This window comes from Camelus bactrianus, chromosome 3, assembly GCF_048773025.1.
Source record: "Camelus bactrianus isolate YW-2024 breed Bactrian camel chromosome 3, ASM4877302v1, whole genome shotgun sequence".
Classification (NCBI taxonomy): Eukaryota; Metazoa; Chordata; class Mammalia; order Artiodactyla; family Camelidae; genus Camelus; species Camelus bactrianus.
In genome coordinates, this window is record NC_133541.1 from 12253712 (window position 1) to 12269022 (window position 15311).

At 47.3% G+C, this 15311-nt stretch overlaps 1 protein-coding gene across 6 annotated transcripts in view; it reads left to right on the plus strand.

Moving 5' to 3' along the window:
• OTULIN (OTU deubiquitinase with linear linkage specificity) overlaps positions 1 to 15311 on the plus strand; it is a 65191-nt gene that overhangs the window by 25823 nt on the left and 24057 nt on the right. For 2 of the 6 annotated variants that reach the window (XR_012503659.1, XR_012503660.1), the window contains exon 7: positions 1322 to 1549. Coding sequence is in view for 3 of the 6 variants with exons in the window: in XM_074356370.1 (XP_074212471.1) it covers positions 1322 to 1516 (195 nt within the window). In the remaining 3 variants the exon portion in view is untranslated. Of the gene's footprint in view, positions 1 to 1321; positions 14323 to 15311 lie in introns of those variants that run through there. The other 4 variants (XM_074356374.1, XM_074356373.1, XR_012503657.1 and 1 more) reach the window with 3 other exon arrangements.

Below are 15311 nucleotides of genomic sequence, written 5' to 3' on the forward strand. Positions count from 1 at the left end.
GTCTCCTGAACCATAGCAAATACTTTGCAGGAACAAGCCTGGTAGAGCGTGATTTGCATCTTAGACTGAACTTAGTCCTTTCTGAGTCCCCACAAAGTCTGCTGTAACATTTTTTTAAATAACAGCTTTATTGAAATTAGTATGTTTCATGAAGTGTGTAACCCAGGTTTTTAGTATGTTTACAGAGTTTTGCAGCCATCACAAGTCTAATTTTAGACCACTTTGTCTAAAGGAAACCCCATACCTGTTAGAACTCATTCCTCCTTCTCCAGCTTTCTGTTGTTAAAGATTTGCCTATTCTGGGTGTTTCACATAAATGGAACCTAATTAAGTGGTCTTTCACGACTGGCGTCTCTTACTTGGCCTAAAGTCTTCAAGATTCACCCATGTTACAGTGTGCATCAGTGCTTCATTCCTTTTTTTTGACAAATAACATTCCATTGTATGGATATGTCACACTTTATTCAGCCATTTGGGTTGCTGCCACTTTTAGCGATTCTGAATAATCCTGCTGTGAAATCATGTGCAGGATTTTTGTGTGGACATGTGTTTTCGCTTTTGGGTATAGACCTAGGAGTGGAATTGCTGGGCCATATGGTAATTCTTTGTTTAAAATTTTGAGGAACTACCAAACTTTTTTAAAGCAACTGCACTGTTTTACATCCCTACCAGCAAGGTTTCAGAGTCCCATTTCTTCATATCCTTACCACACTTTTTAAAAAAGAATTGAGATGAAGTTTATGTAACACAAAATTAACCATTTTAAAGTGTACAGCTCAGTGGCTTTCCGTACATGTACAGTGTTGTGTGACCATCACCTGTGTCAAGTTCCAAAACAGTTTCATTGCCCTGAGAGAAAACCTTGTACCTGTGAAGCCGTCACTCCCCGTGATTATCTGTTTGTGGTTATAGCCATTCTGGTGGGTGGGAAGGGGCGTCTCACTGTGGGTTTGATTTGCATTTCCCTGATAACTTTTCATGTACTTCTTGGCATTTGCATATCCATTTTGGAGAAGTATCTATTCTGTACATGTTCTTTGCCCAATTTTTAAACTGGTTATTTGCTTTTTTGTTGTTGATTTGTAAGAGTTCTTTATGTATGCCGGATGCAGGTCCCTTATCCGACATATGATCCCTTCCTGATGGTGTGTTTGTTACCTAACAACCCATGTACAGAGGAGTGGGGCTGGGCCCACGGGGCGGAAAAAAGGCTGTGGCTTTGCCAGGCTCTGTGCTGCCTGGGATGTCAGGGAGGGAGCGGGTGGTGAGCTGCATCCTTCAGTGGGGCATCCCTCCACACACTTGTTTGCTCCTCCTGCAGGTTGAAATGTTCCTTCTTGCCTACGCGGTGTGCCACACCATCCAGGTGTACCGGCTCTCCAAGTACGGCACTGAGGAGTTCCTCACCATCTACCCCACCGACCCACCCAGGGACTGGCCAGTGGTGACCCTGATCGCCGAGGATGATCGGCACTACAACATCCCTGTCCGAGTGTGTGAGGAGACGAGTCTGTGAGACACACTCAGACGGCCCGGCAATGCGGCCAAGGTGCGCGGGCAGCTCCTCGGCTTGGGCCTCGGGCCTGCGGGTCCCTGAGAATGACCTCACAGGACACTTGGGCCCTGAGAGCCAAGCTGGACTGGGATTTCTGAAGAGTAGCTTTTAATAATAAGAATTAACTAAGTTTTCCCCCTCATCTGTGATGCAGTATGTTTCAGTGGAGAACTTCAGAGCACACCTGTTGAAAGGTGCAGACTGCATCTCCGTAAAACAAACACTTTTGTATCAGAGGAGACTCATTTTGGAGAGGAATTTGTTCTTTATATCTCAAATCAAAAGCCTCTCTAATAGTAAGCTGGCTTTCAAATTTTTTTTTTTTAAAGATAGTAGTTGTTTGTTGTTTTGGTGGTAACGGGTCTGTGCCGTGCCCTTCTTCCTGTGCAGGCTCCTCACGTGGTAGAATTCTGGGCCAGTCATAACATCCTCCGATAGTCTCACTGAAAGCGGTTTGGATTTACATATTGAAGCTATTCTAAGTGGATTATCTAATAGAAGATTAAGAATTGGGTCCAAAAGTGAGTTATTTCAAGGCTGGAGAAGTTGCTGCTGGAGGAGGCAGTGGCACCAGGAAATCCTTGCTCTGCAGGAACATGACAGGCGCCTGAGGTGGCGGACACACCGGGTCTGGTGGCTGGTGAGGCGGTGCGTGGTTGGTGGGCCGGTGCTGCTTGTGGTTGGTTGATCTCTAGAGTCGGGGGCTGTTCGTTATTCTCCAGTTCCACAGGGTCACCACTTTATAGTCAGAACAGGGCTCAGATCCACCTGCTTTTCTAGAGGAAGCCAAGGCCAGATGACTCAGGCACTCACCTGCGTTCAGAGATGGCGGTGAGCTGGATCCAGGTCTTTCTGTGCCCTGTTTTTTTGAGCGTGCTTTTGTTGCCAAATTCATGTAACTCATCTGCCGGCAGGGGATGAGTAACAGCAGAGTGCCTAAGGTTTTTCATGAGTAAGTTTAAACAGAAGCATGTCCTCAAACCAAGTGCAAAAGCATGGCTGAGCTGTGTCTGCCCTATTTGGTTTGGGAGGCCTGGGGGAGGCAGCATTCCCAGGCGAGAGTGACTGCCTGCATGGTCATGAGCTAGGGTGGTGCCGGGGAGTGGGGCAGGGCAGCTGAGCTGAGCATGCTCTGCACTGGGGCCTGAATCGTCCAGTGGGGCATGGACTGCAGACACTGTTCCCAGGAACCAGACAGGTCACTCTTCAGGACTGTATCAGCAGCACCTGAACTGGCTCAGTATTTGTGGAGGTGATGTTACCCTGAAAGTACCGAGTTTTATCTTATAATAATTAAAATCTTCATTTGGTCCAATTTAATATAGTTTATAAGCTATCTGATCTGTTTTTTGCCCCCAGAGGGGCAAACCTTTTGTGCAAATGTAAGTTTTGCTTTCACTTAAAAATTAAAACTCTTGGTTGAGAAAACTCAGAGGACACATAAAACTATGCAGGCTGTTACGCTAGTATTTTTCCCGTTACCTCATCAATAATAGTCACCACATCTTGGTAGGTACTTACTCATTAGAGTGTTTGGATCAAATTTTGCTCTAAATGTGTGTGAATGTGTTACAGAGGCTTTGTTTTTTTTACTGTGAAATGCAGTGGTGCCTGAAATAAAGAGGCACCCAGAAGCCAAATGAAAGTAATAATAATGACTTCTTGTTGACTTTGATGCTTCACTTTATGTAACTTCATTTTTATGTAACTTACAACAGGAAATGCCTTCCATTCATTCTTGAACTTTTTAAAAGCATAGCTTCAAATTTTTAGGTTGTATAAGGCAGTAGGGGTCTGTGTCCATCCAGCCGTTGGTTCATAACCACTGTTGAATTTAATAATACCAATGATCATCTGTCTTTGCATTTTGAGAAGGTTCCTTTCTATCCCAGAGTTTATTACAAGTGTTCAGCAGTTTGGACCCTTTGGTCTTGGCAGAAAGGTAATGTCTGCCTTACGCAGGCTTGATTTAGACCTTTGAGTTCATTTAAGGTACATTAAGCCTAAAAGAATTTCCCTGCAACAAGTTCCATGGAATTAACACCACTTCTTCAGAACTTTTTCTGGTTTCCCTCCTCACCTGCTGAGCTACTTCTGTGTTTACAGCATCCACTGATCTCACTCACACCCGGAACAGCGACAGCGGCGGCTGAGCACAAGAGGCCCGCGCGTGGTCTGTCACTCATGATCTAGGCTCGGTGGCATTGGATCTGAAATGTCGGTTCCTCTTGCTTGGAAGGCAGCACATCTGAAAATGGTTTAAATGCACAGACCAGGATCCAGCCTGCTCTCTTCGTATGGCCGCTGATACTTTGTGCTGTTGTGTGTGCAGTTAGTGATGGGTGAAAGTTTCCTTTGATTGTGGAAAACAGACCACTGCCTTTGTAGCCTTCTATTATTCTTTTTTCCTCCAATTCTGGAGCTTATCAGGTAAAAGCTCAGGCCACGTGAATCTAACACCTCTGTCAGAAAACACCTTTGTAGGTTTCTGCGTGCTTGTTTTGGTGATTGTTTGTCTGTTTTCCGAGGCTGTGTTATTCCTCTTGCGCTCTTCACTCCAAGGTGCTGTTTTACCCAAGAGTCCATGGTCTGCTTTTTGAAGAGCTTCCAGATAATGACGGTCGGGTGCTGTCTTGCCTTTGGTGACCTGGCACTCCTACCATCGCACCTGGAGACAGGACTCAGACCGACTTTCTGGCTTTGTCTTCTTTTTGGTGTTAAAATAAAGTTTGATTGCTTTCTCTTTCTTAAGCAAGGCTTTGCAGAGACACTCCCCCTTTGAAAGCGAGAAAGTATTTTCCTAAGTATAAACCTCCAGGGAATCTTACTTGTAGGCATACATAAAAATACATAAATGCCTTTTTAAAAAGTTCTGTGACTACTTAAAAACAATAAAAAGGAAGCCCTCAATGTGTGTGAGGTGCTGAGTCTGACATGTATGTGTAAGTTGTAGAATCCCCAGAGTTGAGCAAAGGCAGGGCCCAAGTTCAAGTAATTTTAAAATCACCTGAGGAACCGTAAGAAGTGAACTGAAGAAGGAATTGATTTTAGATTAAAAATGCCTTTTAGAAACAAAGCAACAGATGCCTGACAGACCTCCTTGGCTTAAGTTATAAAAGGCTAAAAATTTGAACCAATGGAAGGACTTCTGTGTGTGTGGCTACAAATTCCTTTTTCTAAAGTTTAGGTCCCCTGTTGAACAGAAGTAGAATATGTAATGCTTGACTCTTGGGAAACCACCTTGGTGATCTCTTCTGAGAGGCTGGGGAGACCAGGGAGCTAGGGCTGAGTTAGGTAGTGAGAAAAGACACAGGCAACTGATGGTTAATACTTGTGTGATCCAGTTACTAACTTGGAGCCATGGAAAGCACAAAACTAAAGTGGTTTGGCTGCCCCTGCCCGGGTAGCAGTAGCAATAGGAAGAAAGTAGGCTCGGCCGTGACTAGAAGTGGGTGTGTGTGTATGAACGTGTCTGCTCGCTGGTGTGCAGTTACACCGTGACACTCTGTTGTGTGCCAGGCCTCACAGCCTGAGACCCAGTCACATTTGGGAGGGTGGTGGGAGCTGTCCCATTTGCAGTTTTTTTCATTGTAAATTGAAATTTATTACTGGGACTGGTGGGATGGGTTAGTAGGTATTACTAAACTGTACAGAGTGGTCATTAAGCCTGGAAATAATAGGTTAATTGTATTGAAGTATCATAGCGATAAACCATTTATTATGTTCTCTCTGTTCCCAAGCCTTATGGCCACCTGTATATTTCAATATTTTGTAAGCTCATGAATAGCTCATTAATAGTAAGGGAGAGCATTGACTAGAGTTTTATCTCATTCTTGTCGATTCCTTGGGTGTAGGTGTGGGTCAGGAATGAAGTCGCCAGAACACAGGTCATCCAGGGAAAGGATACAGGACTGGAAATAACCACAGCCTTGGCAGTCGTTTTCCCGGTAACCGGGGGTGGTTGAGCTTAATTCTGAGCTTCAGAATAATTTTTTGTACTTAATTTTAATAGCTTTTATGTAATGAAAAAATGCCTTGATTTATATTCTCATAAATGGTGCTAAAATATGGTACCCATTACAGGAGCCAGAGCAATGCATGGTAATGTGGGAATTTTGAGGACTTTGATATGGGAACAAAGCCAAAATGAATGTATTTAATGAACTCCCTTCCCGTTTTCATTGTCTGTAGAAATGTTTTGGTACCGTTACCTGCATCTTAGCAGCTTCTGACTCTCTTGTGAATTGGGAGAGGATGATGACCCACCTTCTACCTGTGGTAGTGGTGTCCCCTCCCTGTCGGCCGGGCTGTGAAGGGAGGACAGCTGGGAACATGGTGTGAACCTGGCCCGCTCGTCTTGGCTTGTTTAGCAGAGTGTCCTGTTTACACTGTAAAATGTCAGCATTTGTCAAAAACTTCGCCTACTCTGCAAACCGTGCCCCCAGGGCTCCTGTCAGTTTGGGGTCTTGCTTCCCACCTGCACCCTTGGCCGGACACCTGGCCCCAGGGTGTGAGTTCCCTGGGTGAGGTGTTGAATCTTCGTCTTCATGGTCAGAGGCAGAGCCAACTCAGGTTTTGCTGTTGGTCACCTACAGCAAACCCAGCCGCTGAGGACTGTAAAAATAATAACTAAAAATAAACTGAGAAAATAAAAGCTCAGAAGCCTGGTTGTGTTGCTCTGGTTAAATGCCTGACTTTGAGGACTTGGGAGATTTTGGTTCAGTGCATTAACTTGCCAGCACCCCCAAGACAGGCCTATGATGGTGTTGGACCCACTTAAAGTGATCCCCCCAAATTAGGTGTGTGGTTCTGGGCTTGGGTCTGAATTCAGTAGCAGTCCCGTCACTGGCTGCTCACCACTCGGATGAGCTCGGGCCAGTCACTCCGCTTCCTGACAACTCAGTCCTCGTCTCCACCACCAGCTGTCCCCAGTGGGAGTCAGGGTGGGGGCGAAGTGAGACACCAGCACATAACAAGGCTTCGAGGAAGATCCTTTGGGCCTGCAAAGTGGGGCTGCGGCTATGGTCCACACCAGCCTTGCCGTGTGCTTGCTGAGGAGAGGCCCGCGGTGTACACAGTGCTCCCAAGTGTTCGAGAACCAACCAGACTATGGAAGCGCCCCCAGAAGTGTGATAGCATTGCATATGAATCAGACTGCCCCTGAAAGATGTTAATGACCTGGAGAAGGAGGAGACAGTGGGCTTTCAAAGGTATTCTTGGGGTTAGGGCAAGAAGTTTGAGCCAACAGTGAGCTGCCCTCCTGTGAGTCAAAGAACTGAGTCTCGGCAAAATGGGGCTGGGCTTCTGAAAACCCCCCTGCTGACGGGCCAGGCATCCAGAGGGCAGCGCTGGGCTGGTGGCGGGCAGCCGAGGGATGACCTGTGCTAGCCAGCCGCAGTGAGCTGGTGCCTGCCTTCATGGCCTTGTTGGACTGGGTGAATAAACAAAATGTCTGCTACAAATACACTTGCCCATCGTCTTGTCTGCACTCGGTGCTCTCCTCAGTTCCCAGGGCAGCGTTTCTGGCATTTCTCCTCCATGGTGAGTCTAGAGGAAGCCAGGGACCCCGGCTGTGGGTCCTCAGGAAGCCCTTAGGATCAAATGATCAAGAAAAGACAAGCCATGTTACATGTGTGTAAATGAGACTGTTTATACAGTACATTCCCACCTCCCATCGCTGCCTTGCTGGAAATCTGAGCGTTTTTTTCTGTGGGTTCTCTCAGTTGTTTGTCTTCCCTCCTCACTCCTACCCCTGTCTCGTCTGGGCTCTGTGTGAGTGGCCTGGTAATGACCTTCTGACCTGCTGGGTCTGGTGGGTTCATTCCAGACTTTGAGCCCCCAGCACAGCCCTGGGGACAAAGCCGATTCGGCCCTTGGGCGGAAGAGCCTGGGGTGGCGCTCCCCGCGAGCTCCCTAGGGCTGAGTGAGGATTTTTTTTTGCTCTTCCCTCCAGTTTGGGATCTTGCTTCCCACCTGCACCCTCGGCCGGACCCTGCAGCCTGGCCCTGTGACCTCTCACCAGATGGCTGAGAGGTCTGGTGACAGTGGTGTGACTACCCTTCATTCTCTGTTACAATTTAGAAAATGTATTAAAGCCAAGTACAGTGTCTTCCAGTACCCCGTAGTGCCACCTCCCCAGATGGAATGCACTTTATGGAAGGTGAAGTGCTGTCAGGCTGTGCTGTGCCCCTCATTCCGGAGATGGCACTCCTTGCAATGTCGGAAAGAATGCAGAGGAGATAAAAAGCAAACACGCCATGGAAGTTGTTGATACTCTCGGAGGTCACATCCTAATTGTACAAGGTGGTGAGAAACTGTGATGCACTCTAAGGTTTAAAAAAAAACCTTCAGAAAATATTATATAATTAACACCAAGTACTTCCATTTTTCTCAATTATAAGCAGTGCTGTAAGGCACCTCCTCGTTCATGAATCTTCTCACGCATCTCCAGACTGACCATGTTTAAGGCTCTTGATACGTATTTCCAACCTTCCCTCCGAAAAGTTGCAGGAAGTTCTCCTTCACCAGCAGGTGCTGCAGGGCCTGCTGCATTGTCCCCTGGGTGACACTAGGGATAATTTAATTTTAAGCTTTGACCACCTGGCAAGAAAAAGAGTTTGGAAAGGAAGAAAGATGTGTAGTTTTAAATGGCTTTTGATTCTAGTAATAAGTGGGGAGCATTTATCCTCAGTGCTCTGGGTTTGGTGGTATCTCTTTCCTGCATGGCCTTTTCATGTTCTTTGCCCATGACATTAGCCTCTTTCCCTTGTTGAGGGTGAACTTGAGGCATCTTGCTAGATTGTCCTCTGAAGAGGTACCACTGAGTGACAACATTTCCCCTGCAGAGCGGGAGGGCCGGTTTCGCTAGGCTCTTGCCAGTGCTGAGCTCTGCCAAACTTTGGTCTTTGCTGAGTTGATAGCTGGACTTTCAGTTTGCGTTCCTTCACTTGAGCAAGGCGAGGCATGTTTTCCTTGGGAGAAGCCATTCGTGGGTCATTTTCTGGGAACCATCTGCTCGCTTCCTTTACACATCTGTTACTACAGTGTCTAACTAGACCGTTGTATGTGAGAATACTTTTGGTTCTTCCATATGTATTTTACAGGGAGATGATCCCTTTTGGTGGCAAAGGCAAGTGACAAGGACTGGCTCGGGTGATCTTAGTTCACGGAGAGCATGACCATAGTGATAAGAAGAGGGGGTTGGAGATGAGAAGGATGCAGGGAAGAAGGTGATTGTGCAGGTGACCTGGGGTCAGAGTGTGTTCAGGGGCGGAAGGTGTGAATGCCTTCATTGATTCACCAGAGTGTCTGTTCTGGGCAGGCAAGGTGCCAACATCAGGGCTGTAGGGAGAGCTGGCCCAGCCCTCCCCTTCCCTTCCCCCCGGCCCTCCCAGGCCCTCTCTACACCTCCCCATGTTGGGCCTCACATGCATGTGTGACAGACGAGCTGAACCCGGAGTGAAACCGCTGATCACTCACTGCCCCATCCGGAGCAGGAGGAAGGGTGGAGGGTGGAAGATCTTTCTCCTGACAGTTGCCGTCATACACCAGCATGGCTCCCTGGGCCTGCCCAGCGCTCAGCTCTCATTCTGTTGTTCTCACATGGGGTGCTTCCAGGGATCCGGAGACCTCTGCCCCCAGCTCGGCAGTTTCTGTGAAGTGGCTGATGGTCCCACCCCGACCCACCACTTCCTCCTTTGCAGCTCCAGGAATCCAGTGTTATTACCCCCAGGTTCTTCTGAGCCCCACTCACCCGCTAGGGATGTAAGACAAACCCCAGGTCAGCTTGTTTATCTGTGTGGCCCGGGCCTGATTCATGGGAAAGACCTCTGCCCTGACAAACGTGGTGTGTGTCACCACCCTGGTGTCCCCTCCTGTGACTCTCCCGTCAAATTTGACAGGGGAGTCAGACACCTGTCCACCGAGTGCCCACCACTGTAGGGGCCCGTTTCAAGCTCTCTGGGTGTCTCCTGAAGAGCCCTGTCATTAGGTTTAAGGCATCGAGGGACCCCACCCCAACCCCACACACATGTACACACTCCCCCCAAGGAGGAGACAGGCTTGGTGTAGCTCTGCAAAGAAACCATCTCTACAAATTCTCTTTTAAAAAATATCTACTCTTGGTCCTTTGATTCCCTCAGCGTGGGTGAGGTGTGAAAGAGTGCACAGGTTCTGGAATGGGGCGAGGCATTAAGACGCTTGGAGCAGGAGGCTGGGGCACTGCCAGGAGTCCCTGTTTTGTGTCACTGCTTCTCATTGGGTGTTTCCATCCTCCTTCCAGCTGGGCCCTTGTTTACTACATGTATCCCTGACTCAGCCTGGTGCCCACCTGTGTAAGTGCAGAGTCCTCCTTGCAGCAGCCCAGTGCCTGGAGTGAGAGGAAGGACCAGCCTGGAAGAGCAGGGTGAGATGTGCGGTGGGAGGAGGCGGACAGGCTGCTGGGAACGGTTGTGCAGGCTGTGCACTGCAAAGCTCTAGGTGTCATTCACATCGTGGTCCAGTAGTACACATGAGCTTGGGAAGGAGAACCATTCTGGAGCCATTTTTGGCATCTAGGCCTTAGGTGACCAGGAGCACCTGAACTAAACCAGTGGGACGAAAGAGGGTGCAGAGGGAGGGAGAGAAGTGAGAGATGCTGGGAGCGAGAACTGACAAGGTCAGTGACTTGACTGAGGGAGAGGTGGCACATGGCGTAGGCTGGTGTCCGGGCGGGTGCTAATGTGACTCATCTAGCTGGAGAGGGGTGGAAGTCTGCGGGGGGCAGGGCTTAAGGCTGAGATGTTGGGAGGTGACTGGACTGCAGTTCTGGAACAAGTCAGGGCAGGAAAAACAGCCCTGGGGATCCCCAGTGTATATTTGGAATTGGAAACAGGCCCAGATTAGGTCACCCAGGAGCATGTAAACTAGGTTCCCAACTAAGGTGGGAGCAGGCCTGGGGTGGGGGTGGGCAGGTGGAGTCTTTTTTAAAGAAGGTGGAATTAAATAGCAACACAGCTGTAGGGTGAGGAAGGCCACTGGAATCTGGGCAGTGGCAGCATTTGGGGGAAAGGCGGAAAGAAGAACAGAGCTGAGCTGGGACGCGGTGCTGCCAGGCACCGGGGAGAAATCCCTTTTTGACTCCGTCACGCGTGAACATGGGAGCATCTCTCCTAACAGGGCCCCGGGGGCTGACCATAGCCGGCTTTCCTCAGCTACTTGTCTTTAGAGCAAGAGAGCCTGGTACACGAGTCAGAGGAAAGAATTCTAGGTGTGTGGTATAATGTGAAGTTTGATAATAATTATTCTATTTGTTCATTCTCTTTTGGTCTTTGGATCCAAAGGTTCTGAACCCAAAGTTAGACTGGCCTTTGTTTTGTTTTGTAAAAGCTCTAGTAGTTTTTCTTTGCTGAAAGGAGCCCGGCGGTAGAGTTGGTGGCTGGGGTGCTCCCAAGCTGCCTGGGAGCCTGGCGGACGTGCACCCCCGCCTTTGTGCACCGCCGTTGACGGCTCTGCAAATCCTGACGTCGCAGCGGAGGGGAGCTAGAAAAGATCTTGTTCTAGCGCAGAGGAGGCAGATCCAGAGGCATCCGATAACCTGCCTGGCTCACAGCTAATAAGAAGCAGAGATAGAATGAGGACTCACGGCTGCTGACTTTTTTCCTTTTGTGCAAAGACCAGTGTGTTGAACTGTGAAGTTAGCGTGGTATTTACTGGCTTGCATTGTCCAGTAGGGAGCCTGGAGCTTGCTGGGGGCATATAAGAACATAAACAATGCCAATATGCCCTTCACCCCAGCATTGCCTTTCAAAGTGTTGAAAAGGAAAACTTAGAACAGGGCTTAGTTTTCTCCTTGATATTAACTTAAAAACCCATTCAGTTGTATCTATGAATGTATTTAAACTACTTACCGCAAGGTGAAACCTTTCAGTAGTTTACCACCATTGTATAAGGTGTGGATGTGGGTGGTTTAGGACAATTCATAAATAGGCAGAGTAGAGACAGGTGTTTCAAAACCATGAACCAGCTTGTGGTTTACTTTAACATCTTCTTGATTAAAAGCCCTCAGCCCTCAGAAATGAAGACAAATATGAACACTGAAAGTCTTCTGCAATGTGTGAGGAAGGGGGCAGTGGGCAGGCCGCTGGGAACGGTTGTGCAGGCTATGCACTGCAGAACTCTAGGAGGGGTCATTTACATTGTTGTCCAGGTGGACACACGAGCGTGGAGAAGGGAAACTGTTTTGGAGGCTTCAGTAGCATCCAGGCCCTAGGTGAACAGGAGCCCTGGAGCTAAGCCAGTGGGAATACAGAAGATGCAGAGGGAGGGATGGAAGTGAGAGAAACTAGAGGGGAGGACTGATGGGGGTTAGTGTGACAGTGAGGGATGGGTGTGTCATGGAGGAGGTTTCTGGGAGGATGAGCATGTGATTCATCTGGGGTGGCAGGAGAAAGTGTGGGGAGGGTGCAGATTTGCTGACAATGTCTGGGCCAGTACAGCTCCACACCCTACCTCATAGCCAAGCAGGAAGACCTCTAAGACTTCAAAACCATGTGGTATTAGAGGCAGTAAGAGGGCAGCATGGCAGAGGTAGTACTGCCACTGGCATTTTAACTCAGACATGTCCTGAAGCAGGAAAGCGAACACGCAGTCAGAAGCAGGTCAGTAGCATGCTTACATCCTTGTTGATTTCAGGTATGTAAAAAAACACATTCTCTATATAATCTCTCATAGGACGTTAAAAAAAAATGAGAGCCATCATTCTTTGAGGTCAAGACATTATAGCTGAAAAAACAGTAATGCTTTTCACATAAAGACTGATAAGAGCAAGTCTCTCAGATGTGGGCAGGTGGGGTTGTACATGCTGTACCTCTTACTTTCCTAAAGCCAGGCTGTCTGGATCTCCATTCTAGAAGCGGTGGGGAGAAGCTGGGCCTCAGAGAAGATCTTTCAGTATTGCTGTAGTTGTGGGAAGTAAAAATCCATTTTAATACAGAATAAAATTTGAAGAAATGGCTCATGTTTAAATAAGACAGGGAGTTTGGGGAAATATCCCAGTGGCTAGAGGTTTTAGCTACCAAGGCAAAGGGGGAAATTTTAATGTCTCATGTACGTTTGACAAAAAAGGGAAATTGTAGTCAGAATTAGGAAACCATATAATTTGGGGCATGTAAACAGACTAATGGTTAGAACAAGAAAATCAAGAAACTAAAAACAATTTCAATCATATGCCAACCATCTAAGCTTTACTTAAAGTAAAATTAAAATATGAAAGCTGTTTGACAATATATGAGCACAAATTCCTCCTCCTCCAAAAAATTCCAAAAAAGAAAAGCATATATAAATGCTCTTAACAATGCAAAAACTTACATCTATGAAATACATACACAGCATTTAAAACAACGTATATTTTATACTGACCTCTGCAGTCAATTTTAATGAAGGCTGTACAAATATTTTAATGTGATTGGCTTTAACAGTTTAAACTAAACCCACAGTTTTGACGTGAAACCAAAAAGCCTGTAAGCTGACAGCCACAGCTCACGTAGAATAATGAGTCCCAGGAGACTTAATTTTGTTTTAAAAAAAAAATTCTGGATCACTGCTAATGTTCAGATCTGAAAGAAAGAATGAGGTAATTTTATTTCTCCATTGCAGGATCCCGTACCATGTTGTAAATCCCAGATCCTACACGGACTGTTAGACCAGGAAGGAGCCTTGGCAATAATGACTGGACCCTCTCGATGTACAGGTGGCCGCCGTGAGGCCAGAGAGGTGTGAGTGACGCTGAAGTTCTCCTTGTATGAACTAGCACAGGCTTGTCGCTGCTGAACAGGAGCCCCCGTGTGGCTCTGTCAAGGTTTCTGAAGCCCCGCGACGAGCTTCTTGCTCTTTCCAGCTTCAGATATTTGCCCTTTCCATACACTACGAAGCAAACCGAATGTGGTGTGGGTCGAAGGAGCAGTGTGTTTGCCCATAGGCCTTGTGGGTGTGGGGGAGTGGCCTGCTTCCCGGTGACTGGGCCACGCCTCGGGTGCTGGGTGCCTGGCATTGAGGTACCGTGTACCTCCTTTGTTCATCCAGAGTGGCTTGAACTTTGCTTTCAGTATCAGGTTCATCCAAACGGTGGGTCCCCCATGTCTGTGGCCCCACACTTCACGGAACCAGAATCCACCTGGCTGTAGTGGTCCCCACTCCCAAGTCACCATTTCTTGTCCCTGGTTCACAGATGGACAACATCTGCCTCTAAACCTCACAGTAACGACCAGTCTCTGTACATCACTGAGTCTCCACGAAGCCATAGGGCGAGTGGTGCATCTCCCCACTGTAACCTAAGGAAACCACGTATTCTTCTGGAGAGAGAAAGGGTTCCTAGGTCTTGTGCGCTTTTGTTTACGTATACGGACTGTAGAAGCCAAGTCTTTAGTGAAGTGCACTTTAAGTTACATCTCCTAACTTAAAAAGAGGCACCAAATAAACATGTGCTGAATCTGTGGGTAGCTGACAGCCATCTATAAAAGTGCATAGATCTTACAGTCGTTCAGAGACCCTGGTTGATTGCAAATGAAGCAGAGAAAAAATTATCCTGGAACCACTTGGACTTGGCAGAGATGATTAAAAAAAAAAAAAAGACTTTGGAGGTGCACCTTTGATGAGATGCTTTGCCACAGCGAATAGTTCTAACCTCCCCTCGGGAGAAGAAAGTGAAGTCAACTTACAGCAAGATCTTACCACCTCCCCTTCACTGTTTTCCCTTTTTGAGATCAGACAGTAAACACTATAATTTGTTACACCTTTCCTGACTTCGGCGTTGGGTGTGGGTTGATTACGTAATTACACGTCTCACATTTTGCACACTTAGGTAGTTCATTTTAGACTTTTAACCTGTAAAAGGGTAGGAGCAGGGCCTTTTGGTCTATTTTTCTTCAGATTTTCTCTACATCCTGTTTTATGTGTGGTTAGATCAGCTGATGAGTCACGTGGTGTTTTGCTGCTTCAAAGGCCAGAAATAGAGACTCCAAGTAACCACACAGAGGACCATCTTGAATGTTTACCAAACACGTTGCTCAAAAACATGCTTTTCTACGGTTCAAATGCTTTTTATGAAAGAGCTCTGTGAGGGCTGTGCCTGAGGCTGTGTCTTGGAAGGCAGATGGGAGCCTGGTTTCAGGGAATCGGCTGCACACGCAACACAGACCTCTAAACACTTACAGATCGCCATGTGCTACAAAGCCTTGCTCATTGTAATTTTGGTTCTCTATATGCATAAAGGTCAGGACTTAGCACATAAAAGGACCGAGCATTGCTTTGATTGATGAAGACTTCATCCTAAGTTAGGAGGGCAGCTCGCCTGCAAAGTAGGAAGCCAGAAACCCTGGCTGGTGGGTACATACCAGCTCATGCTGTCCTGGGCACTGGTCTGCTGAGATATTCAGAAATAGAAGGATTCTTGAATACAAGAAAATGTTTCTCAAAGTAATCATTTAATTACAACAACAGTACTACTTTCTCAGTCTTTCCCCCACTTCAGTTTGAAGAAGGAAAAAAGAATCCAGTCAGAGAGCTACTGAGTCTTTAAATGGGTATGTTTCTGGAAACTAAGGGCACAAAACAGCTGACCTCCCCCTGCCCCTTCCAGATGATTCCCAAGTGAGGAGGAGTTCGGAGGGTCAGTCGGTGTTAACTCTTTTACATCTAGCTCTAAAGTTATCGTTGAGTAAGTTCTGGTGTCTGGGGACTGCGGGAGAGGCAGGAAAAGGCTGCATGTGGGGACCACCGA